We start from the raw sequence: 27,713 nt of genomic DNA on the forward strand, positions 1-27,713 counted from the left end.
GACGAAGATAGACGGGAAGAGGCCGCCTGCTTGCTTTAGCGTGTCCGTGCGCTAGGCCCGCCGGGCTCGTGTGTGTGGTGTCTGTGTGGTAAACGTGTCGCTGTGCTGTGTGTGTGGGTGCGGCTGGTCTCCCCGTGTGTGTGTGGTGTGAGAGTGCTGCCGTAGGTGTGATCGCCACTGTGTGTGTGTGTGTCGACTCGCTGTGTGTGTGCTCCACCCATGTGGCGCTGGTGTGGTGCTGTGTGTGTGCTGCTGGTGTGAGGTGTGCCGTGCGTGTGCTGTGTGTGTCGTGTGTCGTGTGTGCTGTGTGTGTGTGCTGTGTGTGTGTGCACTGTGTGCTGCTGTGTGTGTGTTGGAAGAAGTGGTGGTTTTGCGGCCGGGCGGGCCCGTGCGTGTGCGCCATGTGCTGTGTGTGGTGTGTGTTGTGCCACACGCCGCCCGTGCTGTGTTGTGTGTGATGTGCGTGCCGCCGTGCCGTGTGTGTGTGTGTCGTGCGACGCCTTCGGCCCGGCCTGTGTGCTGACTCGTGTGCGGGCGTGTGTGCTGTGTGTGTGTGGCTGTGTGCTGTGTGACTGTGTGCCCACTGTGATTGTGCTTGTGCGTGCAACCAGACATGCCACACAGTGCCCTGCTGCTGCTGTTGTGACGTGACCCCCGGCCCTGTTTGTGAGTGTGTGTGTGATTGTGTGTGTGTCTGGTGTGCGCGCGCGTGCATGCGTACGTTCGTGCTATGTTTACCATGACAACGAGTTCTATATTTAACTCCAAATATTTTAATTAATACAGGCCCTATTGCTAAGTTGAAGCGTCATAGTTAGAACACGTAGCATCATGACCTTTTATATGAATGTTGTGCGGAAAAGCTTGGCGTGAGACCTCGACGAAGACAGGAGGTTGACAGGGAGAACTAGACGTGCATGTCGCGTGTGAGGATGAGTAAAAACATCTGCCGCAAGTACGTAATATAGCTTGCTGCGGGAGAGAGGGGTGGGAGACTAAGGAAAGGTGGCAGGGAAGACAGCTGAGGGGCGATGGAAGAAGAAGGAGGCTGAGCGTGCGATAAGGGAGGCAAGGGGAATAGCGGGCGTGGATGAAGTATAGTAGTTTTGCGCCCTACTGGCTAGGGCGCTTTCCTAATTATACACACAGGTCTACTGATAATAATTAATTACAGAAACCTATGCTGAGATATCTCTTGACCATATTAAACGTATTTTCAGCACAAAATATAACTGCTCTGTTGAGATATTGCGCATGCGCTAAACACTAACGTAGCCAGATTGTGTACTGACTGGTATATGCACCCGGGACCTCACATGCAAGATCTGCTTCCTATTTCATAAGTCATATCTACTGATGAAATACTATCATAGAAAGCTATGCTGGGAGAACCCCTCTTCATTTTAAATTCATAATTTTGGCAAAATATTCTTCTTCTCTGGAGATATTGCGCATGCGCGACCACCGTCTCAGACGTGCAGTACGGCCTAAATAAAAGCTTATATTGATATTGCGCATGGGCTAAAGGCGTAACGTAGCCAGATTTTGTACTGACTGGTATATGCACCCAGGACCTCACATGCCAGATCTGCTTCCTATTTCATAAGTCATGTCTACTGATGGAATATTATCATAGAAATCTATGCTGGAAGAACCCCTCTTCATTTTAAATTCATAATTTAGGCAAAATATTCTTCTTCTCGGGAGATATTGCGCATGCGCGACCACCGTTTCAGACGTGCAGTACGGCCTAAATAAAAGTACGTAATATATAGCTTTATGCGGAAGAGAGGGGTGGGCGACTGAGAGAAGGTGGCAGAGAAGACAGCCGAGAGAAGGTGGAAGAAGAAGGAGGCTGAGCGTGAAGACAAGAGGAAGTGCGGCGGGGATGAAGTAGTAGTTTTGCACCCTACTGGCTAGGGCGCTCTCCTAATTATACACACAAGTCTACTGATAAGAATTTATCACAGAAACCTGTGCTGAGATACGCCCTGACCATATTAAATGCATTTTCAGCACAAAATATAACTAATCTAGTGAGATATTGCGCATGCGCTAAAACAGTAATGTAGCCAGATTGTGTACTGACTGGTTTATGCAGCGGAAACCCTACATGCAAGGTCTGCTTCGTATATCACGAGTGAAGTCTACTGATGGAATATTATCATGGAAATCTATGCTGGGATAACCCTTCATTCATTTTATATTAATAATTTTAGCAAAGTATTTTTCTTCTTGGGAGATATTGCGCATGCGCGAGCACCGTTTCAGACGTGCAGTACGGCCTAAATAAATGTACGTAATATAGCTTGCTGCGGGAGAGAGGGGTGGGGGACTAAAGAAAGGTGGCAGGGAAGACAGCTGAGGGGCGATGGGAGAAGAAAGAGGCTGAGCGTGCGATAAAGAAGGCAAGGGGAAGGGCGGGCGGGGATAAAGTAGTAGTTTTGCGCCCTACTGGCTAGGGCGCTTTCCTCATTATACACACAGGTCTACTGATAATAATTAATTACAGAAACCTATGCTGAGATATCTCCTGACCATATTAAACGCATTTTCAGCACAAAATATAACTGTTCTGTTGAGATATTGCGCATGGGCTAAAACAGTAATGTAGCCAGATTGTGTACTGACTGGTATATGCACCCGGGACCTTACATGCAAGATCTGCTTCCTATTTCATAAGTCATGTCTACTGATGGAATATTATCATAGAAATCTATGCTGGGAGAACCCCTCTTTATTTTAAATTCATAATTTAGGCAAAATATTCTTTTTCTCGGGAGATATTGCGCATGCGCGACCACTGTTTCAGACGTGCGGTACGGCCTAAATAAAGGTACGTAATATATAGCTTTATGCGGAAGAGAGGGGTGGGCGACTGAGAGAAGGTGGCAGAGAAGACAGCCGAGGGAGGGTGGAAGAAGAAGAAGGCTGAGCGTGAAGACAAGGGTGACAAGGGGAAGGGCGGGCGGTGATGAAGTAGTAGTTTTGCGCCTTAGTGGCTAGGGCGCTCTCCTAATTATAAACACAGGTCTATACGAATAAGAATTTATTACAGAAACCTCTGCTGAGATACCTTCTGGCCATACTAAATGCATTTTAATCACAAAATTTAACTCCTCTGGTGAGATATTGCGCATGAGCTAAAACAGTAACGTGGCCGTATTGATAATACACACACACACGCGCTTGAACGCACGCACGCTCATACGCACGCACGCACACGCGCGCACACGCACGCACACGCGCGCACACACACGCGCCGCACGCACGCACGCACGCACGCACGCAAGCCCGCACGTACGCACACACACGGACGCACGCACGCACGCACGCACGCACGCACGTACGCAGGCACACACGCACACACACGCGCACACTATATACACACAAACAAATAAATTTGTCAGTTTCGTCAGACAGTGGCCATGCAGGCTCTGAGATATGGATTTTATCATTCTATGTAAACAATGTAATACAAACAGTGCCAGCGAGGGCTGCCAACATTGAGTTAGAGTTGAGAGTTATAAGTGAGATTGAAATGCGAGTGTGAGAGAGCGGAGCGACCGAGCGGGAGGAGGGCGTGGGAGGGGGCACCCCTCCCACGTACACCACTGAGGGAGCTTGTGCATTTTCAGCTTGAAATTGTGCATTCTGGTGCATTGTTAATGTAGTTCTACTTTTAGATGGATTTGGTACATGTATATAATATGGATGGCTCAAAACAACACATCACTATTATATCCTGCTTGGAATTGTATTTATATGACCTCTACTGTTCGGCCCTTTATTCTGCTTATAAGGTGACAGTCAAATTCAATCTGTTCAAAATTCAATCTGTTCAATTCAATTCGTTCGGCGAATTGAAATGCTTTAGAGTATACTTGATTTTTTATCTGTTTGTTTCTGTATGCGTGAGAATTAGCACACTCGGAGTGAGAGCGCGAGTCTCACGCAGAATGCATAAGAGTTGGCACGTATATACTTGTCTTATGTGCTCTCGGCCAGTCTCGGCCCGATGGCTGTACGTTATAACATTGTATGTGTAAATTGTATATAACAGCTCACATCGTATATAATAACAGCTCAACTATAATAACAGCGGGTATTGCATACATGCAGCCATAGCCATTCGGAAACAGCAAGGAGCTAAATATAACTCCTTGGGAAACAGCAGTGTGGTGCTCTCTGCCGTCCATCCTCCACTCGCATGAGATCGCAACGTCACAAAATTTGTATACCACGTGACATAGACAAACATGGCAGCCGACAGCAACGTTTTGCGTGCAAGTGTGCTCTTCACGATTTGTTTTCTATCAGTACTAGTTGTACAAGTATCATCAAATCTTGGTAATTACCGTAATGATATTGTGTTAAAGTCTGTTGCGATCAGTTGACAGATGTTGGCATTGCTGGTTCATACGTCATATTTGGGTGTGGTACTGGGTAGTCAGTAGTCTGTAGTCACTTTGCGACGTGCATTGATTGACTCAAGTGAGTCAAGTGACAAGTCATTGAATTTGAGGGTAGGGCCTAGTGTGTAAGTAACATCTTGCACACAGCCTACCTAAGAAACTATAGCACCTTTACATTCCACCTATGCCGCATTTTTTGCAGAAATAAAACTGCTTTCATTGTATTTGTAGAGTAAAAAATTTGATAAAAATGCGTAAACTTGGTATTGTCAATGTCAATGTCATATTAAATTATAATTATAGACAACAGTCTCGCTGTGCCCTAGCCACTTTGTATGAACTCACAGAACGATGGAGCAGGTGGAAAACCGTGAGCGTCAACTTCAGACAACGCTTGCTTGTTTTAATTCACACTGACAGAGCACATGTACATGGAACCAACCTCCTTATCTGTGCTTCGCCGAATGGTCACTTGTTCGAATTAATGTTGAACTTGGGTACAGCTTAATTTGTCCAGAGAAATCTAGTTAACTAAGTACTGGTAAAAACCTCTGCAGCTGTTTAAACTGGAGCGACTGTACGTGTGTTTATGCACGAGTCGTGGCGGTCCATTAATTGCATTTTGGATTCAAGTATTCTCTGCTTCCAAGCAATAGGACAAATCCCAATACTGTTTAAGTACGTATGATTTGTGCAAGAATGACATTACATGAACAATTAATTCGTTAGCCAAATAGTCTAATAGAGCTGATAAGGATTTTTAGAAAATAAACAGGCAGTACGTACGTTGCTCTGATGTTCTAGGTAATTTCTATGTCAGCTCTATAACTGTGTGATTACCCCTACACTGACACTGGGAGTCTCCTGAGGGTATCAGGATCCTTTTGTGGGTGTTAGGGCATCCTTGGGTGGATTTAGGGCATCCTTGGGTGGATTTAGGGCAACCTTGGGTGGATTTAGGGCATCCTTGAGTGGATTTAGGGCATCCTTGGGTGGATTTAGGGCACCCTTGGGTGGAACACACACACACACACACACACACACACACACACACACACACACACACACCCAACACTTCCATACGTTGCCTCCGATACCTCTCTCTATGAAACGCGCCCATTGACACAGCTACGGTACACAGCACGCGTGTCTCGGGCTCGTGAAAACATAGATATTATGAGTAAAATTCACGCTCAGGTAAACAGCTGGTAATGTAGAAGGCTTGCCAGGCTAACGCAATTATTGCACCAGAAAGAAATACTAATTTTTCCGAAAATAGCCGAACGGTTCCGAATCGTATCAAGTCAGAACGATTCGTTTCGTTTTTTTTTTTTTTTTTTTAAAATATTTTTTTGTTTAGGGTTAGGGTTAGAGTTAGGGTTAGGGTTAGGGTTAGGGTTAGGGTTCACATGTATACAATACATGTGTACACATGTGTGAAAAATGAGTATTTCTCCCCGGTGCACGATTCGGCTAACGCTGCCGCGTGCAGGTATAACGTGATTGCGTGTCGCACCCAGACATACAGGTGCTAAAAATCCCGGCGCACGCGTGAGTAATTTTACTCAAGTAAAATGACGCATGCGTCAAAATACTCACGTGTAGTGTACGAGCGCTCATGATAGCGAGTTTATGACACTCACGGTGTAAGTCAGTGCGATTTGCACTCAATTCCTTAATAAATATTATAGGCCTTAATGGCGACTTCAGTGACTGCCTTCAGCGCATGTTACGCAGTAATATATAATATAATAATACTATATATATATATGTATATATATATATATATATATATATATATATATATATATAACTCAGCATCAGACTCCAGAAATTACAAATTATATATATATATATATTATTATTATTTTCTGGAGTCTGACATGGTTATAGACGTTATAGAGATACACGCTAGCCCACAAAATCCGAATGACCTTATCTTACACTAGTAAACTCACTGATACACGAAACTATAATTCAACGAGTAATTGTTACACATAACTTCTAATTAATCATTTGAACTAGTGATTAACTAGCATCACACATCGTCATCATCATCGTCGTCGTCGTCGTCGTCATCTTCATCGTCGTCGTCGTCGTCATCATTATCGTCATCATCATCATACCATTCTCATCCAGCAGGAAGTGGTCAGCGACTGTTGAGCCTCGTTCTGAAACACAAAACGCGTAAAGCGATTACGTCATCGACTGGGTGACGTCACCGTTTACCGCGCGGTCGCCATTAAAACGTAAATGGGAGAGGTAGAGAAGCGATGTCGCACCGTACCACACGCTATCGTTATCATATTCATCATCAACATCATCATCATCTCCATCATAATCATAATAATAATCATCATCATGCATTCACCATCATCATCATCATCATCATTCATCTCAGTCATCATCATCTCATCATCATCATCCATCATCAGCATCGCATAGCAATTAAGCCGGATCTATTCGCACGCTACGGACATCCAAATAAGAGCTCACGCAAAACACGATTATGTGTTGACATGATTGAGTAAATATGATGGGAAATGGTTTAGTTTGGCGTTGATAGCGCGTGATTATAACGTATACCACCACGACGACAGGACATATGTAATTAGCTACAGGAGAGCGGGATCCGAGACACACTCACACATTTTACACACACACAACACACACACACCACACAACACACACACACACACACACACACACACACACACACAACGCACACCACTGTCGGCAACACGCGTGAGATAAATAATAGCATGCCACGCATCGGCAAACGTACCGTGTGATAACAGTTGTGCGCTGAGGCTAGCGGGAAGAGCAACGTTGTGTGACATAGGATAGATAAGAGTGGGGGCGCAGAGAGTTGAGGAGTGTTGAAGGAGAGTCTGCGATAAGACGACGAGTGAGGATAGGCTCGAGAGAGGATAAATGGGAAGTAAGCGAGGTTCATGAGAAAGGAAGAGCAAGGAGAGAGAGAGAGAGGAGGGAGAGAGAGAGAAGAAAAGCGAGGAGAGCGCGAGGAGAGCGAGAGAGGTTGAGAGACGTGGTAGTGAGAGTAATAGAGAGGCGAGAAACAGAGAGGGGAGAGGAGAGAGGCGAGAGTCTAATAAGTTCATCTAAGTGCCCCCTAACCACGTCTATTCCTCCCCTCCCCTTTTTCCTCTTCCCCATCTTCCAACCTTTCCCCGCCTCCACGTATCTCTGCACCGCGCACATATATACTAGTATCAGGATGTGAATAATAATAGATAAATATCTATTATTTCACTCCTGATGGCATAATACTCACTACATCGAGCAGTGGTTGAGAGTGTAGGTCAACTGGTGCATGACAGTAATCACGCGTGGGTTCCTACGCTTGTGATAGGGAGTTGTGCTCTCTCTCTCTCTCTCTTCTCTCCTCTCTCTCTCTTCTTCTCTCTCTCTTTTCTCTCTCTCTCATCCTCTCTCTCTCTCTCTCTCTCTCTCTCTCTCTCTCTTCGCTTCTCTCTTCTCTCTCTCTCTCTCTCGCATTCTCTCTCTTTTCTTCTCTCTCTCTCTCTCTCTCTCCCTCCCCACCCCCTTTCCCTTTTCCCTCTCCCGCCACTGTCTCCACCCTCCACGTCTTGCGGGAATCTCCATATATACCAGACTGCTCTGCTAGCATCTATGGGACAAAGTACGACATACGCTCTCCTATGACACTATTTGCTCACTAGGAGCTTCCTTCCTTATGGACAATTATTGTTGTCACTGTGTGTTGTGCGCATCATAGGAGTTTAGGCAGCGCTATTATGAACGCAAGCAGTGAATTTACAAGCTGTAAATCGATGACACGAAGTTGAATCAAGTCAATAATTTGCCATAAGAAAAATCTTCCTATGACAAATAGTGTCATGGAGGCATATACGCGTATGTCGTATTTGTCATAGCATTGCAAGCAGAACATGTTGTAATTATACTCACCACGGTCTGAGCAGTTGGTTGAGTGTCGTAGGTCAATCGGTGACAGGTAATCACGCTTGCCGTTCGGGACGTACGGGCGTCCGCAGAGAGTTGTACGGACCCGTGATATTACTCATCAGCTGATAGGGATAGGGCATCTCATCAGGGACGCGTTCAGCCGCCGAGCCAACTGCGGAGAGAGAAAACAAAGAAGGAGGAGACTGGAGGGACTGCGGAGGAGAGAGGAAGCAAAGCGGAGAAGCCTGTTCTCGGGTTGTTTGCGTCGATGAAGTGTTTTTGATGTAATGAAGGAGCGAGAAAGAAAGAATTAAGAAAGAGGAGGGGAAATGAGGAGAAGAAGAGAAGGACGGACACAACACCACACACACACACACACACAACACACACACAACACACACACAAAACCACACACACACACACACGCGCCGCGCGCGCGCACGCACGCTCACTTACATACACACACAAACCAAACAACACATCAACCCACACACCACACACACACACACACACACACACACACACACACACACTATTTTAAACAACACACCACGCACACCACACACGCACACACAAACAAACACACACACCACCCGCACGCACGTCACTCACATACACACACAAACAACAAACACACCAACACACACACACTTCTTCACACACACACACACACCACACACACACACACACACACGCACGCACAACACACACACGCACGCACACACACAAAAACACACCACACACCACACACCACACACAACACACACATACACACACACACACACACACACAAACCAAATATATATATATTATATATATTTATATGTATATATTAGTATTAGGGGGAGAAGAGAGACGTGAGAGAGATATGTAACGACAATTTATATATATAAGATAATCAGATCAACCTTGACCGGCGGGTAACGCAACAACGAATCCCCAAGCCGTGATTGTGACGTCACATCATCGTACGGGCAGCCCTGCAGCTCTCAGTCTTCTTACGACAACGACAGGACAATTTCACACGAAGTGTCTCTAGCTAAGTCACCTACCCGCCTGTTTCTCTCTCTTCTCACACGCACACACGCCCATACGTTAAAAATCATTGGCGTGATATAAGCGCGGCTGTGTGCGACACTCAGCCATGAATCCGCTTTTCGCCGTAATCGCTTGCCTTTCACCACACATACGCACACGGTAAAAAGAAGCCGAGGTGCATCCCGCTGAATCTGTGTGAAGCCAAAGCGATCCGCGCCAGCCGTACGTGTCCCACGCGCGGCAGGTGCTGCGAGCACGCGCCGTGAGGTTGCGCATCGCGCGTGGTCCCACCGCCTCAACCTATTGCGTCCTATGTGTGTGCTCGATGGCGACCGCGGCGGGGTTTTGAGAGGCGCGGTTTCTCCGGCGGGCGGAGCGGGGACGACGTTCGGCGGCGCGGCTTTTTTTTTCGACGACGGTCGGCGCGGCGGAGAGCGGCGGACGACGGTCCGGCGACGACGGGAGAGTTCGTGTGTGGAGCGACGTGTCTGTGGTCGTGCGGCGCGAGAGCGGGGACGACGCTCGGCGACGGCGGAGAGGCGGACGGGTCGGGCGGCGGCGCGAGAGCGGGACGGCGGTCGCGACGACGGAGAGCGGGGACGACGCGTCGCGACCGGCGGAGAGCGGGGACGCAACGGTCGGCGCGGCGGAAAGCAGGGGACGACGCGTCCGGCGACGGCGGAGAGCGGGGACGACGGTCGGCGACGACACCTACGACGAGATAGAACGGGAGAGGGCGCTGCTGTTTAAGCGTGTGTGCTGCGCGCGCGCGCGCGTGGTGATGGTGTGTGTGTGTGTTGTGCATGTTGTGTGTGTGTGTGTGTGGTGTAGTGTGTGAGAGTGTGCGTGCGTGTGTGTGTTTCGGGGGTGGTGTGTTTGTGTGTGTCTGTGTGTGAGTTGTGGCGTGCGCTCGTGTTGTGTGTCTGTGTGTGGTGGTGCTTTCCTGTTTTTTCTCGACTGTGTGTGTGTGTGTGTGTTGAGGAGTGTGCCGCTGCTGGTGGTGTGTGTTGTGTTGTGTGTGTGTTGTGTGTGTGTGTGTGTGTGACGTGTGCGTGCGTGCGTGTGTGTGTTGTGTGTGTGTGTGTGCTGTGTAGTGTGATTGTCGTGTGTGTGTGCGTGCGTGGTGTTGCGGCATGTGTGTGTGTGTGTGTGTGAGTGTGTGTGTGTGTGGTGTGTGTGTGTGTGTGTGTGTCCTGTGTGGTGCGCGCGGCATGCTACGTTCGTCTATGTTTACAGACAACGAGTTCTATATTAACTCCAAATATTTGTAATTAATACAGGCCCTATTGCTAAGTGATATATATATCTCTACATATTGATATGCGTAACTCCCTGTACGGATAGAAAGTTAAGGACAGTTTAGAACAGACGTGTCTATTTCGTGGGTTTTGGTGTGAGTATTGGATGAAAAAATCTGCCTCAATTACGTAGATGTAGCCTCGTGGTTTTGTTTTATTTCATTAAAAAAAAAATGGCATGATACATCGGAGGGATTTATAAAGAAGGCAGCTGAGCGTGCGATAGGGAGGCAAGGGGAATAGCCGGCGTGTGATGAAGGTATATAGTTTGCCGCCCTACTGGCTAGCGGCGCTTTCCTAATTATACACACAGGATCTACTTTGATAATATTAATTACAGAAACCTATGCTGAGATATCTCCTTTGACCATATTAAACGTATTTTCAGCACAAATATAAATGCTCTTGTTTGAGATATGCGCATTTGGCTAAACACTAACGTAGCCAGATGTGTACTGACTGGTATATGCACCCGGGACCTCACATGCAAGATCTGACCTTCTATTTCATAAGTCATATCTACTGATGAAATACTATCATTAGAAAGCTATGCTGGTAGAACCCCTCTTGGTCATTTTAAATTCATAATTTTGGCAAAATATTCTTTCTTCTCTGCGAAGATATTGCGCATGCGCGACCACCGTCTCAGACGTGCAGTCACGGCCTAAAATAAAGCTTATATTGAATATTGCGCATGGGCTAAAGGCGTAACGTAGCCAGATTTTGTACTGACTGGTATAGTTGTGCTTGATTTCGCGTTAGTCTGGTAGAGTGCTCCGAGGATTCTGTCTTTTCCATCATATAGTATATGGTGCTATCTGATATTGTATCTATATAAATAATATCAATGTCTATAGAACTCCTCCTCTCTGCCATTTGTATTGATTGCAATATATTTTGTGCCAATATTGATTCTCTCTGGTGTGGGTTGAGTTGGAAATATTGCGCATGCGCGACCACCGTTTTCAGACGTGCAGTACGGCCTAAATAAAAGTACGTAATATATAACTTTATGCAGGAAGAGAGGGGTGTGGGCGACTGAGGTTATTATGTTTCAGATAATTGATTCTCTCTCATATTGAATTATATAATAAAAAATAATTATATATATAATGTTGATTTATTTAAATATATTATATTTTGTTCTCTCTTCTTTTGGGGATGAAGTAGTAGTTTGTCACCCTACTGGCTAGCGCTCTCTCTAATTATACACACAAGTCTACTGATAAGAATATTATCACAGAAACTGTGCTTGAGATACGCCCTGACTATATTAAATTGCATTTTCAGCCACAAAATATAAAACTACTTGTGAGATATTGCGCATGCGCTAAAACAAGTAATGTAGCCAATTGTGTACTGACTGGTTTATGCAGCGGAAACCTACATGCAATCTCTCCCTTAAATCCTACTCCTTATTATATATATTTTTTTTTTGGTTTAATATATTTATATAATCTTCTTTGATAACCCTTCATTCATTTTTATATTAATAAGTTTAGCAAAGTATTTTTCTTTCTTGCGGGAGTATTGCGCATGCGCGAGCACCGTTTTCAGACCGTGCAGTCGGGCTAAATAAATGTACGTAATATAGCTTGCTGCGGGGAGAGAGGGTGTGGGGCGACTAAAGAAAGTGGCAAGGGGAGACAGCCCTGAGTGGCGAGGGAGAAGAAAGAGGCTGCAGCGTGCGATAAAGAAGGAAGGGGAAGGGCGGGCGGGATAAAGTTAGTGTTGGTGCGCCCTACTGCTAGGTGGGCGCTTTCCTCTATTTTATCATACACATTGGTTCTCTAATATAATTTAATTATAAATTCTATGCTGAGTATCTCCTGACCATATTAAACGCCATTTCAGCACAAAATATAACTGTTCTGTGAGATATTGCGCATGGCGAAACAGTAATGTTAGCCAGAATTGATTACTGACTGGTATATGCACCCGGGACCTTCATGCAAGATTTGCTTCCTATTTCATTAAGTCATTGTCTACTGATGGAATTTATTATCATAGAAATCTATTGCTGGGAGAACCACCTCTTTATTTTAAATTCATAATTTAGGCAAAAATATTCTTTTTCTCGGGAGATATTGCCGCATTGCGCGACCACTGTTTCAGGACGTGCATGACGGGCCTACATTAAAAGTACGTGATATATTTTTTTTATTGCGGAAGAGAGAGGGGTGGCGACTGAGAGAAAGGTTGGCAGAGAAAGACAGCCGAGAGAAGGTTGGAACGAGAAGGAGGCTGAGCGTGAAGACAAGAGGAAGTGCCGGCGGGGATGAGTAGTGAGAGTTCACCCTACTAGGTCTTTCAAGTCTACTTGATAAGAATTTATCACAGAAACCTCTGCTGAGATACGCCCTGACCATATTAAATGCATGAATTTCAGCACAAAATATAACTAATCTAGTGAGATTATTGCGCATGCGACTAAACAGTAATGTAGCCAGATTGCTGGGACTGACTGTTTATGCAGCCGGAAACCCTAACATCAAGGCTCTGCTTCGTATATCACGAGTGAAGTCTTACTGACTGGAAATTATCATGGAAATCTATGCTGGGATAACCCTTATCATTTATATATTAAATAATTTTAGCAAAGTATTTTATCTTCTATGGGAGATATTGCGCATGCCGCGAGCACCGTCTTTCGAGACGTGCAGTACGCCTAAATTAAATGTACCGTATATAGCCTTGCTGCGCGAGGAGGGTGGCGACTAAAGCAAAGGTGGCAGAGACAGCTGAGTGGCGATGGGAGAGAAAGCAGGCCTGAGCGTGCGCAATAAAGAAGGCAAAGGGGAAGGGCAGGGGGGGATAAGTAGTAGTTTTCGCGCCCTACTGGCTAGGGCGCTTTCCTCATTTATACACACAGAGTTACTGCATAATAATTAATTACAGAAACCTATGCTGAGATATCTCCTGACCATATTAAACGCATTTTCAGCACAAAATATAACTGTTCTTGTCATGAGATATTTCGCATGCGGCCTAAAACAGTAATTGTAGCCATATTTTGTAGACGTAAGCCCCTTAGCCTTATCATCTAATAGATACCCTCCTAATTTCATAAGTCATGTCTACTGAGATATATATCATAGAAATCTATTTTATATTCTCTCTGTGCTTTATTGTTATAATCATGTAGATTATGTAAAAGTATTTGTTCTAGAAAGCGCAGCTCCCTTCTCTTAACGTGCCGCGTACGCCTTAATTTTATATATTTTTGGATTTGTGTTTTGTAATATCTTATGTCTGTTGTATTCGGTGTTTAAGAGAGGGGTGGGCGACTGAGGAGAACGTGGCCAGAGAAGACAGCCTTTTTTTTAAGAAGCCTGAGCCTGAAGACAAGGTGACATAGGGGTAAGGGCGGGCCGGTGATGAAGTCAGTAGTTTTGCGCCTTAGTGGCTAGGGCGCTCTCCTAATATAAACACATAAACACAGTCTATACGAATAAGAATTTATTACAGAAACCTCTGCTGAGATACCTTCTTGGCCAATACTAAATGCATTTTAATCAAAAATTTACAACTCCTCTGGTGCAGATTATTGCCGCATGAGCTAAAACAGTTAACGTGGCTCTTAAACATCACGACATCCTCACCTCTTTCCCTTTATCTATCACCTATTAACTCCTAACCACTGCACCCATCACACCATGACTACCCACGCGCCACGGCTATCTCGGATCTTGCCACCGCATTTTTATTTTTTCACGCAAGGCCCGCCCACGTACGCCACACCACGGACGCACGACGGGCACGCACGCACGCACGCACGTACGCAGGCACACACGCACACACACAGCGCACACTAATATACACACAACAAATAAATTTGTCAGTTTCGTCAACTCTGATATTGTTTCCTATTTTCAGTGGTCTGTTAGTTATTATATGTTATTCTATCTGATTAAATAATATTGAAATGAATTATTCTCTTTAAAATACCATGTCAGTTCTAACTATTATTAAATGAATATATTAGTAAAAATCTTGAGAGAGCGGAGCGACCGAGCGGGAGGACGGGCGTGGGAGGCGGGCACCCTCCCACGTACACCAGGGAGCTTGTGCATTTTCAGCTTAAATTGTGCATTCTGGTGCATTGTTTAATGTAGTTCTACTTTTAATGGATTTAGGCTACATGTTATATAATATGGATGGCTCAAACAACACATCACTTATTATACCTGCTTTGGAGTTGTATTTATATGCAACTCTACTCTTCGGACCCTTTATTTCTGCTTATAATTGTGGTTGGGTTGACAGTGGTCAAAGTCAGATCTAGTTCATAACTCTATTTATATTATATCGTCAATTCAATTTCGTTCGGCGAATTGAAATGCTTTAGAGTATTTTATACTTGATTTTTTACTGTTTGTGTTCTGTAATGCGTGAGAATTAGCACACTCGAGTGAGAGCGCCGAGTCTCAGCAGAATGCATAAGAGTTAGGCAACGTATATATTGTCTTATCGTGTCTCGCGCAGTCACGCGCCCGATGGCTGTAGTTATAACATTGATAATGTGTAAATTTATATAACAGCTCACTCGTATATAATAAACAGCTCAACTATAATACAGCGGCGTATTGCATACATGCAGCCATAGCCATTCGCCGAAACAGCAAGGAACTATTTAAATCCGAAATCATAAACTGCTCTCTGCGTCCATCCTCCATTCGATGAGATCGCAACGTCACAAAATTTGTAATACACGGTGACATTAGACAACACATGGCAGCCGACAGCAACGCTTTTGCGTGCAAGTGCTGCCTATCACGTATTTGTTTTCTATCAGTACTAGTATGTACAAGTATCATCAAATCTTAAGGTAATTACCGTATGATATGTGTAAAGTCTGTTGCGAATCAGTGACAGATGTTGGCATGCTGGTTCATTACGTCATATTTGCGGTGTGTCGTTGTATCCCATATCTTACATTTCACCATATACTCTATAGGCTAACCAAGCAGAAGGATGTGTAGCATGGAAGTAACATCGCACACGGCCATCGTATACTCTAAGAACAAGCCACCACATTTCTCACCTATCCTGCTTCTCTATATATATATAATAATCATTATTGAATGATGTGTGTGTGAAAAATTGATATATATCAACACAATTTCAATTCATATTAATTATAAGTATAGACAAACAGTCTCGCTGGTTGCTAGCCACTTTGTATGAATCACAGAACGATGCGAGCAGAGTGGAAAACCACGTTGGCGTCCAACTCAGACAACGCTTGCTTGCTTTTTAATCACATGACAGAGCACATGGTACATGGAACCAACCTCCTTAATCTGTGCTTCGCCCGATGGTCATTGTTCGAATTAATGGGACTATGGGTACAGCTTTAATTTAGTCCAGAGAAAATCTAGTTAACTAAGTACTGGTAAAAACCTCTGCAGCTGTTTAAACTGGAGCGACTGTACGTGTGTTTATGCACGAGTCGTGCGGTCCATTAATTGCATTTTGGATTCAAGTATTCTCTGCTTCCAAGCAATAGGACAAATCCCAATACTGCTTTAGTACGTAATGATTTGTGCAAGAATGACATTACATGAACAATTAATATGTTAGCCAAATAGTCTAATAGAGCTGATAAGGATTTTTTAGAAAATAAAACAGCAGTACGTACGTTGCTTATGTTCTAGGTAATTTCTATGTCAGCCTATAAAACTGTGTGATTACCCTACACTGACACTGGGAGTCTACCTGAGGTATCAGGATCCTTTTGTGGCTGTTAGGGCATCCTTTGGTGCGATTTATGGGCAACCTTGGGTGGATTTAGGGCATCCTTGAGTGGATTTAGGGCATCCTTGGGTGGATTTAGGGCACCCTTGGGTGGATTTAGGGCAACCTTGGGTGAATTTAGGGCATCCTTGGGTGACTTTGTGGACAGTGACATGAAAGGATTGGGATTTTGTGTTGGCATGCAGGGAGCATTTAAATGGCATTTAAGTTGAATTGTTGGATGATAGATAGTGCATTAAGTCTGCCAGTAAATACATTTTGAGTTTATTTGCCATGCTTTTATTATTGAAACGGATGAAGTGCTTGTAGTGTTCTACATATTTTCTCCTTTTAAGCATTGCACCATTTCTCTCAAAAATGTTTTGTTAATAAATCAACAAAATAAAACTGGTTCCAGGCAATAATAAACAGAAGGTGAGATGCAGAACTATACTGATATAACAGTAGGAACACATGGATGAACAACTGATTGTTTTGCACTGTTGACTAGGCTTCTGTGTATGGTAGATCAGACTGACAGAAATTTGAAAACATGTAATTCAAAAATCATGACAATGATGTGAGTTAGCATGCACCCATCGTTAATTGCTAACTCTAGTCGAGATATCTTTGTGTGAGATTACTCGCCTAACTCCGATTAAGCTACCACCTTCGTCAGAGCTATACTTTTTCGGTACATACACAGTGTGCAGGGTTCGAAGTTACGGGCAACAAGCAGGAATTTTGCTGCCTATAAGGGCCAGTTTGCTAACTGCTCTCAACTTCAGCAATAAATACTTGCAGCCAAGATATTCCTAATAAACCATAGTAAAAGCACCAAAGATTCTTCCTGGCTGAGTTAATTTGCTGCCCACTTTTGTCTCTGGGACAAGTACTTGCTCTCTGGCAAAAGTTTTTTTCTGACCCTGAGTGTGAATGGACATTCTGGAGAAAGATAATACTAGTACCACATAACCATTATATAATCAGTTCTCAGATGAATATCGATCCATAAAAATTTCAATCTAATTCATAAGTTCCTGCTTTAATAAATGTAAATGTAGTTTACTGAGTGATCAATAATGGTAATGTTAGTTAGTGCAGGTTAGGTTGTATATATCTTTAAGGAACTACCCATAGCTAATCGGTGTAGATATGCTAGGTGTAAATTACATATCTACATATACAGTGTGCAGAAGTAGCACATGTGGCCAATCAGAAACAGGATGTATATCCTGGCAGTGTAACCTTATTCTCGCGTACTGAGTATACTAATATATTTAGTGAGTCATACAGTGGGATTTGTGATTGCACATATATATGTTTGGTTGTAGAAAAAGTACTTTGAACATTTAAGGTAATATATACGGGGTCATATATATAGCATTAGGCATGTTTACGTGTATAAATGAGGATGTAAATACACAAATATTGACACAATAAGACATATTTATTCATTTAGTACATAAAATTTTAATTTCCACACAGCATTATATATCTAAGTACTGCACATGTGTATAAATTAACACATCAACTGATTAAAATAGAATGACAGCTTAGTTTTTATGAAATACATGTCTATGTTTAATTCTGATGCTAGATCTAATTACCAAGTATTGGTTTGTCATAGTTATAGCATTTACATGATATCAAACTCTGCCTAGAGGTTTTTATGTGTAGGGTTTTATTTGGTACACATAACCTAGTAATAGTAACTTTTGTAATCTTTTCATGTGACCTTCCGTTCTTCAACCTAAAGGAGCGAGTTTGCATGATATTGCCAAGACTGTCTGCATGATAATTTGTTCGTATATAGTGTATTGATTGCTTTATTTGTTGCAGGTCCAATATATCACTGTGATGGTTCCCACACAGATAGCTGGCTGTTACCAGTGCAGGTGCTCGCAGCAGAGCACGAAACCAACGAGGGTGAGTGAGCGAATGAATACATCCGTGGTCTCCGCATAGACTCTGAGATAATATGGGCAGTGTGATTTGAAAATGATCTGTGCTGTTCGTTAGTTCTGTGTAATGTAATAGTGTGAATATTGGTATACAGTGATTATATATGCAAGCATAAAAATATGGGTATAAGGCACCATCTTGATGTACCGGGCAGTCGATGGTCCATATTTCCAGAGAAATATCCAATTTCTGGGTGTTTTTGCACAACAGGATTTGCAGCGATAAACTCATATAACATTCTCAACAGCAGTGTGTCTGATATGTTCAATGTTATACAGTTCTGCGGCGCACAAAGCGGCAAGTCTCAGCAGTCGGCCCAGTCAATCGTGCGTCTGCCACCGACAATGAAGAGCTTAACAGACTTGCGCAAGAGGCGCCCATAAACAACTCCACCAATAACACTGTGCTAGAGGTGAGTGAGATCGACTCTCAGTGAATGCATGCCAGGGAAATTGAGGGAAATTTTCAGTGGCAGCGCCATTTTTGGATGCGATCGCGGAGAATCGTAGCATTAGGAACAGAGGAAGGATCGTCGTATATTTAATAATTTAACATTGTGATAGAATACTGTGAATTGTGTTCCGTGTTACGACCCGAATAACGATCAGTATATCGATCAGATTTTCATACAAGAATCGAACTGGAGACCATCTGCCCTCCTTGCTGTTAGAGCTCTAACAGATGGCTGGAGAAAGTGTTTCGGGTAACGTACTGTGCGAGCGAGGCTGTTCATGCGTGTTTGTATTTTCACAGGTCGACCATGACTACTACGTCGTCAGCTACCTTAACGAGGATGGATTCGAGGACAACTGGGTGGATCTAGATGCGGAGAATGCTACAGAAATCAGCTACGTGCTGTCCTCCAGCCACAAGCTGGCTGCGGTGCGTATGACATGCGCGTGCCAGACAATGCTAGATCCTTTTGCTCAATTCTAATTTTTTGGGACTGCCGACAAAGATCGTGACGTGTGAGGTGGAATTCAAACACACGAACACCTCCACTGAAGTATAGAATTCCAGTTTTGAATCATTCAAGTCTTGATGCGTGGGATTTCAGACATGAGGATCCATCCAAGGGAGCATGGAAATATGATTTTCGAGCTGCTAGGGAGGTCTTAGAATTGTAGAGGAAATATATTATTGCAGGAGGGATATTTAGAAAATGTTTCATGTCTCCAGACTCACCTGAGAGTGATTCTGGCTCGTCCAGAAATTTCCCTTGCTTACCTGACAGTCAGTGTGCTGTGAACACGTGTAGGGAAGGTTACCATGACTACTTGACATTCTATTGCAGACAGTGGAGCTGAAATTTGACTTTCCCTTCTATGGCCACATGATAAGAAACATCACGATCGCCACCGGAGGTGAGTGGAGGGGCTGGCGTATACGAAGCTAGCATGATACGATGGCACCACCTTCTTTCAACTAATTTGTAATTCTGGTTAGAATGTGGCTGTAATTCGTGGGAACAGTATCAGATGAATGGTAATAGACAGATAAATAAGGTTCGCCATGTCGCACACTCATGTCTGTGATGCTGTTGTCTTTGCAGGTTTTATCTACACTGGCAACTTCATTCATCAGTGGATGACGTCTACTCAATATATTGCACCGTTGATGGGCAATTTTAACCCCAGCCTCCACAATGACTCGGTGATCCGCTATTTTGATACCGGTGTGTAACTGTGAACAAGTGCCATGTTTAGCTATTTACTGAACACTATTATTATATATTTGAATGATACTTGGGTTTTTTCCTATTTTTGTTATTGTATATATATATATATACAGGGCTCGAATTAAGCGACGAGAAGGGCAAGGCAATTTTTTTAGGGCATGTGAGAAATCGCCTTGAATTTTCTCTAAAATAGAAAGGCACCAAGGCAAACTCTCAAAATTTGAGAAGGGCACCAAGGCACTTTTGTAAAATAAAGGAAAACTCATAACAAATTAGTACATCAACATCATCTTGATTTTAATGTGCAAAACAATATACCCCCATGTAAGCTTACACCGTAATACTGACCCCTGTACCCACCTCTGCTAATGGAAGTGCAGTAACAAGAAATTTTACATGCCCGCTATCAGGAGCAAATAATTATCCGATGCCGTTATTATTCCCTCCTGCGACTATCGGTTTTTAGCTCATCATTGCAACTACAGCACGCACGCGCACGTGTTATGTTGATTCGACTAAAAACAAAACTAGGGCAGTAGATTAAAGGGCACCGACGGCAATTACACAAAAGGGCAAGGCAGGTGACTGCCGTCGGTCGGGTTGGATTTTCAGGGGCAGTACGGCGATTGATAGGGGCACCGACGGCAATTGCCGTCGGTGCCGTCGGTTAATTCGAGCCCTGTATATATATATATATCTATCTATATATATATATATATATATATAGTGCTGTTTCTCACTTTTTTATTCTCCCTCTCTCTCTCTCTCTCTCTTTCTCTCTCGCTTTCTCGCTCTCTCTCTCTCTCTCTCTTTCTCTATCTCTCGCTCTCTCTCTCTCTCTCTCTTTGCCTCTGTCCCTCTCTACCTCCATTTCTCCCTATCCCTCCCGCCCTCTCTCAATCCATCCTTCCCATTCTCTCTCTCACTCTCTGTTTCTGTTTCCTTCCTTGCCCATCCATCCCTCTCTCCCATACTGAATAATTTGGTTTGTAATATATTTCTTTAATTTGCAATAATGTACACTACTCATCTGAGTGTGATGTGAACATTTCGTTGCAGAGGACGGTAGCTTCATCGTGGAGTGGAAGAATGTGCTCCTGCATGACCAGCAGACGGTCGGCAACTACACATTCCAAGTGATACTGTTAGAGAATGGCGATATAACTTTCAACTACGAGCAGGTGTGATGTGTGTAGATTAGAGTGCAATCTCTACAGGGCGTGCGTTTGCTGCTTTACCCTATCTAGATTCGACTAGCTCATAGTTTGGTGCCATAGTTTAAAATAATTTTTGTGAAATTAATTTTCAATGCGGTTGTAAGTGATATAATCGACCACGTATATCTGATTGCACTGCGCTATCTATATATAGAGAAGAAAAATAGTCCCTGCTTAGTAACTATATTAACCGAGAACGTGTAGCATTCAACAGCGAGAGTTTTCCTGGGATGTCTGATTTTTCGTAGTGTATGAATCATGATGGCAGTCATACAGAGGTGCTCTCTCGAAGACGAATACTTTCCGTGTCCGAGTTTACATGCCGCTGGCATCTGTCGTTATCCATCGCTGTACGTGGCTTGCTAATGAGCTTAATGTTTCTTTGCTTGTCTCGTAGGTGCCCATACCGATATCGAACTTGAGCACGGTGTTGCATCCCGTTAAGCTGGGCGTCTCCGATGCTTACATGTTCATCAGCGAGCACTTCAACCGTGAGTGTGATCGTCATGGTTACCACAGATCTCCCGTCCGCCGCAGCGCGTCATAGCGTCGTCGTGGTTACTCCAATGCTACTCCTTGAGAACGGAACCTACACGGTAACTGCGGCAATGCTACGACACGCTGTGGCTCCCTGGTTAGCATGGAATTTCCGTCTGCCTCAGCGTGTCTTAGCATCACCCTGGTTACCGTGAACGTCTCGTCTGCTGCAGCGCGTCCTAGCGTTACCACAGTTACAGCATAGCTATCGTCTCACAGTGGAGTATTGGAGTCGCGGTTACCGTGGTCTTCCTTTTCCACAATGCAGCATCACAGCACTTTGTGGTGTTACTACGGTGACTTTAAATTACCGTTTTTTTGTGATGCAGTGTTCAGTTTGTACGTGACGTCCATGAAACGCCGCATATAAAATCATAACTCGCTGTCATTTTCAGACTATAGACAGAGGACCTTCTATCATTACCACACAGTGAAATTAAACTTTACTTACGTGGCCACCCGCAAATCCATCTACCTCAAGCACCAACCGAGTAAGTAACTTGTTAAAGGCCGTTGTTGGAAACAAAATTAGTATTAATATTTATCTTGAGATTTACCTTTTCTGGTAAACCGGGCATCTCTACACTACATATGTGAATCGCGTAACTTTACCACGTTTCTGTCAATGAGAAAATATTAATGTTAAGCTTAATGTTAAGACTAATTTTGTTTCTGACAGTGGGTGCCTGGTGGTTTCATTAACTCTTCTTTGAAGGACTCATTTGCCTTGGTGACCCTTTAACTTGTAGTGGTGCCCAAAGATTTGTCAGAAAACTGAAGACAGTACTTGCCTCGCCCTCCCAAAAAACCTGAAATATGGTTGTGCATACTTTTAGCGTGCATCATGTACAGCGAAGGCTGCGAAGAATGCCTGGAGTCGGAGGCAAATCGTGATGCTGATGTCTTCAACTGTCGCTGGTGCCCCAAGCTACAACGATGCTCCAGTGGTGTCGATCGCAGGCGCCAAGAGTGGATCATGGCCGACTGTCAGACAACAGTGAGCATAACCCCCTCCGACCCCGTCACGCGTCTCTAACCCCCTCCGACTCCGTCACGCGTCTCTAACCCCCTCCGACTCCGTCACGCGTCTCTAACCCCCTCCGACTCCGTCACGCGTCTCTAACCCCCTCCGACCCCGTCACGCGTCTCTAACCCCTCCGACTCCGTCACGCGTCTCTAACCCCCTCCGACCCCGTCACGCGTCTCTAACCCCCTCCGACCCCGTCACGCGTCTCTAACCCCCTCCGACCCCGTCACGCGTCTCTAACCCCCTCAGACCCAACCCGGGCCTCCTCATAGTCACCTGACTCCAAGTTTGAAGACACTATGGCCCCCGCTTTTTTTGGCTAGGATCACCTGACTTCATGTTTGAAGCTGTAAGTCCCACTTCGGCTAACCCCGCATCTCAAACGTCATCCATTGAGGGATGGAGGCAGGGGAAGCTTAACCTCGGGGAGAATCGGTAACTCGCCACGGCACAATCTATGACAAAAATTTGGAGTCCCTTTTCATCTGTAGCGTTACACACTAGTCGCAGTAACTGATAACTACAATCGGGATAAAAGGCTGATTTATCTATACAATATGCCCATATATACTGGGTTCTCCAAGCTTTTTCATTATAGCATGGCGGGTGCTGCCTTTACGGTCCTAGTTGCAAATCGCCGAAGGCGGTTTCCGTGCTAGGGTGGTCCGGGGGCTATGATATTTAGCATGGCGGCTATTATATTTAGAGTGGCGGGTGCATTTTAGGATGGCGGGGCTCGACGATAGCCTGGCGGGCCGCCAGGCTATAAGTGCTCTTGGAGAACCCTGATATATATCACCCTGTTGGGGACCTTATTCCCTCGGTCAGGCAATCTCGGGTGTTACTCCTGATTCCCGGATGCTTAGTCCGAAACGTCCGACTACGATTTGCTTTGCCTCGCAGTGTTCTTCTGAGGTCCTCCCTGAGGCTCAGCCCTAATTCATTGCTAATTGGAGTTAATTATCCATGTCGTTAGCGGCCCCTATACACAGATAAACTCGATCGATTTTGAGATGAATACATGAAGCTGTGAAAACACAGCATGACTGTGTTGGCATTGTCAAAATTATAACAGCTGGGAATTTGGGGAGGGGTCTGGGATTTATGGAACGTTTCAGCTTTTGATTCAGCTTGGAAAGCACATTAGACCTTGTCTTAGTTTGCCGCAGCTTCTCAGCGTGTTCTTTTGAAACGTGTCCGTGAGTCGCGGAGAGCTCCGAGCTTTCACACATCCCGTTTCTGCTTGCAGTCGATAACAGACCCGGACGCGTGTGCCGAATTCGGCAACGTAACGCAGGAGGTGTCATCTGTAGCGCCAACGGCTGCCGAAGGTGGGATTCACTTCATGCTGCTCAGGCTGAATGGTGTTTTGTTTGCGTGTTTCAGAAAAAATTCTATGTGACTTATTGCCACACCAATTGTCATGGGTTTTCAGTTTTAAATTGAAATATTCCATCAAATTTTTGTTCAGATTTTTTTAATGAGATATATCAATCAAATTTGTGAGCAATTATGTTTACTTGGAAGATGCCTGAGCTCTGCTGCTTAGATTTGAGGTATTCTGGCTTACAGTATCTCCTGAGGCAGCTACGTACTCTGGTCTAACATTCCCTGAAAACTATTCGCAGCTGGAACACCACAAGCAACAACGCAACCAGGAGGGGTTGTCACGACAAAGACGTCCAATTCTGGTGGCCAGTCTGGACACCATTCATCCGGTCCATCCATAATGTGTAAGTAAACTCGCGAGTATTCTGTGTGCCACGCTAGAAAGCGCTGTCTTTTGAGCTGAAATGCGACGTGCACAGACACATTTTACATGGACATAAACCATATGCCGCGCGTGCCGAATCCGTGAAGCTGTAACTCCCAGTGCATTGCAGAACTGGTGCGTTGGGAGTGACAGCTTCATTGATTTACTTCCAATGAGCTAAGGTAAAAGACGTTGGAATGTGGAGTTGTCACGTTCACTGATAGTTTCTGCAAGAATGGAGGCTACAGGTTACCTCAGGCTGCATGATTTTGCATTTTTCCAGCCAAGTCTGCAGGCATCGGTATTGGTCCCGCCGGCATAGCCGCCATCATTGCTGTGTTCCTCCTCGTCGTAGTGTTAGCAGGATGGATCTACTATGCCTATTCTCATCCTACTAGCCTGTCGGGCCAACTACTCATCAAGGTAGTTATAACAATTACGATAGCGCTAATGCGGTTTTACTCAACGTGAAACAATAACCCATGCAAGAACTTGTATTGAAAACCGCGAGAGCTCGCTGACTCGCGTAACCTACTCTTGCTTTTGCTCCAGTACCGTCCAAGCAACTGGCGTAGCCGAGGCGGACGCGAGAACACTCGCTACCAGGTGGCGCTGCACATGTAGCGGCGCGGTCATCCGTATTGATGACAACAATGAACCATTTTTGTTACGGAGTCTTTTCTCACGACGCTGGAGCCGGACATGTACACACGCCTTATCGCTTTGCGTCGACGACATTTGCTAGAATCTCACGTGGCTGGTACGAGCTTCGCGCATTTCAGTGGAGCGGAAGAGAGGAGGGACACGCTGTAATAATCCCTACGAACATCGAGGGCAAAAGTTTGCAGATTGTTACTTTGGGGGGTGAGACAACAACACGTGTAGAAAGATGCCGTGTGATCTGCACTCTGCCGTGCGGTCCTGACTAAGACAAAGCGCACTTCACTGTAACATCTGCTGATATTAGATTTCACATTGGCGTCCCGGCGTCCGACGCGTGCGTGATTAAGATGTGGTTCGCGTGCGGAATCACTCGCTCTCGTCATTCTCGATACATTACACGTGGTGCGTGTTAGGAGTACGTTTACGCTGATCATTACGCCTTATACTTTTGTATCTGTGCGATGTTTTCACTACGCAATATAGATCTATACTATAGCATTTATTCCACGAAATCTGTGGTGATATATCAGTGAGGTGAGTGACTAATGGATAGGTGGTGTGCGTGTAGCTGTGGACACGTGGGGCAAAGGACAAAATGGGGTAAAGATTTGGAATGTGATTTGATTTCGATAATTGTAATAGCGTCGGCATTGCCGTGGGTCTCACTCTGCTCAGCTGTAGGCTAGAAGGGTACTTCACTTCCGGTGATATAATGAGTGGACACAGTCACTGTCTCCGAGATAAGGTGTAGGGATACTATGTCGTTAGGTTTGTAAATTTGTTCTTATCATGGTCGCCTTTGCAACGGTGCCGGCCTGGACGAATATATATCAAACGATTGCTGTGATACGATAGTTTATATTTTTTTCACGGCTTTTTTACCTCGAGTGTTTGAAGTCGTGTGATACGTCAGCCGATGTGAGTTTCTGACCAGATAATGAGTGGGATCTTGCTGCTGTGTGTACGCACGCAGAGAGCCTTGGCGCGTGATCTAACGGTCAGTCGGTGTTTGAGTGCGGCGCGACGTCAGTTTTACATTGCAAAGAGCGGGGTGTAAAATATTACGATGGTAAATTACAAGGCTGCTTGTAAAACTTGTGAATACGTAGTGTGTGTGTGTTGTCGACCCCATCTACACACGTTGTGAGTAGTCGGGCACTCGCGCACGCACGGAGAGTCTGGGAATGACCAGCGTGCAGTATTGCCGAACAGTTATATACTAGTGTGGGGGCGCGAATCAAATCTGTTAGTGAACTCGTGCACATCCTACTCCCCCGCCCCCTTCTAGCTGTCTCTCGAATGCCTGTTGTATGATGCAAATACATTATACGCACCTCATACCTATCTCAAGCTGTAGATATGATCGTGCAAACCCTGACTGAGCGAGCTACCCCGCTGGCTTACGTCATCGTATCTACCCAAAATGTCGCCCAGCCATGCTGCGAGACTAGCGTCTTTAGACAACAAGTACTATACGACTATAATAATAGTGCCTCATGTATTACCCTTTCTTGGAACTACTGAAAGTGATGCAAGCATATCTGTATACATGTATCACACAAAGGTGCGAAGTTAGGCATCGTATTACGATATGCGTAGACGTGCGTGTGCACGTCTTTTTTGGAAATGTGGAATTTCGGTATAGTATAATTATTTGCACCCTGTTACGTGCGGTAGGGTGTAAACTGTGGGATGAAATTAAGAGTAGATAATAGAGTCTCTATTATCTACTCTTGATGTAATGCAAGTACAATTTTACAATTTTGCACAGGCAGTCAGCGGAACCCACTGTGAACATAGCATGTGCTGGTTGCTGGAACATGCGTGAACCGATATTATATATGTATATATTACTATCGGGAGCGAAAAAAACCAAAGATCTGCTTTTAATCACTCCTGCTACTATGTATAATTATGTTCATGATAGTGATAGTATGTATGCATTAGTTCATATTTGTTTCCTGTTCATGATAATATACCAACCCCTGCACGATGAAGACCGCTAGAAGGCAGCATGACTCCTGTGTTTGTTTCCATGGTTACCGGCAGACGACGCTGTTTCCCTGTGCGCGTATTATGTAGTTTTTAAATAGAAATCATCTTCTACGTTTTCGTCCCGTATGAAAAGCGTTAGAACTATATATATATAAAAAGATACGCGATGTCGCGCGTTACGTTGCGTGTACGTGTACTGACATTGAAAATGTTCGTCACTGTGCCCGTTGCTTAATTGTTGTTGTCGGCGGAGGTTGTACATGGACATGTACGAATGTATACACGCGTGCGCATTTCACGCTCGTGTACGAACCGTATGTGACGTCGAGCTGCAACGCGAGGCTACGAATCTCTGTGCTCGCGCGCGAAATATAGGCTAGCTGTTACTTTAGCTGAGAGGGTCTATGTCCCCCGGGGTACTGCCGGAACGTACCATGGGTACG

At 44.7% G+C, this 27,713-nt stretch overlaps 1 protein-coding gene across 1 annotated transcript; it reads left to right on the forward strand.

Annotated features, from left to right (window-relative positions):
* Positions 1 to 4,259: 4,259 nt before the first annotated feature.
* Positions 4,260 to 27,713, forward strand: LOC106815220 (plexin domain-containing protein 2-like). Its single transcript, XM_014819647.1, has 14 exons — positions 4,260 to 4,350; positions 18,278 to 18,364; positions 18,679 to 18,812; positions 19,154 to 19,282; positions 19,695 to 19,764; positions 19,953 to 20,075; positions 21,138 to 21,259; positions 21,693 to 21,786; positions 22,228 to 22,323; positions 22,669 to 22,829; positions 24,109 to 24,190; positions 24,488 to 24,592; positions 24,896 to 25,035; positions 25,165 to 27,713. Exons 1-14 carry the CDS (start codon positions 4,260 to 4,262, stop codon positions 25,234 to 25,236), a joined length of 1,506 nt encoding a protein of 501 aa, XP_014675133.1. The 3' UTR covers positions 25,237 to 27,713.

This window comes from Priapulus caudatus, unplaced genomic scaffold, assembly GCF_000485595.1.
Source record: "Priapulus caudatus unplaced genomic scaffold, Priapulus_caudatus-5.0.1 Scaffold1068, whole genome shotgun sequence".
Taxonomy (NCBI): domain Eukaryota; kingdom Metazoa; phylum Priapulida; class Priapulimorpha; order Priapulimorphida; family Priapulidae; genus Priapulus; species Priapulus caudatus.

What these genes read in the sequence shown, in the direction of transcription:
- LOC106815220 (XM_014819647.1), top strand. Translation starts at nt 4,260, where the DNA reads ATGGCAGCCGACAGCAACGTTTTGCGTGCAAGTGTGCTCTTCACGATT. An exon ending in CATCACGATCGCCACCGGAG is followed by an intron (nt 19,765 to 19,952) that starts GTGAGTGGAGGG and finishes TTGTCTTTGCAG; the next exon opens with GTTTTATCTACACTGGCAAC. An exon ending in TGGCCGACTGTCAGACAACA is followed by an intron (nt 22,830 to 24,108) that starts GTGAGCATAACC and finishes TTCTGCTTGCAG; the next exon opens with TCGATAACAGACCCGGACGC.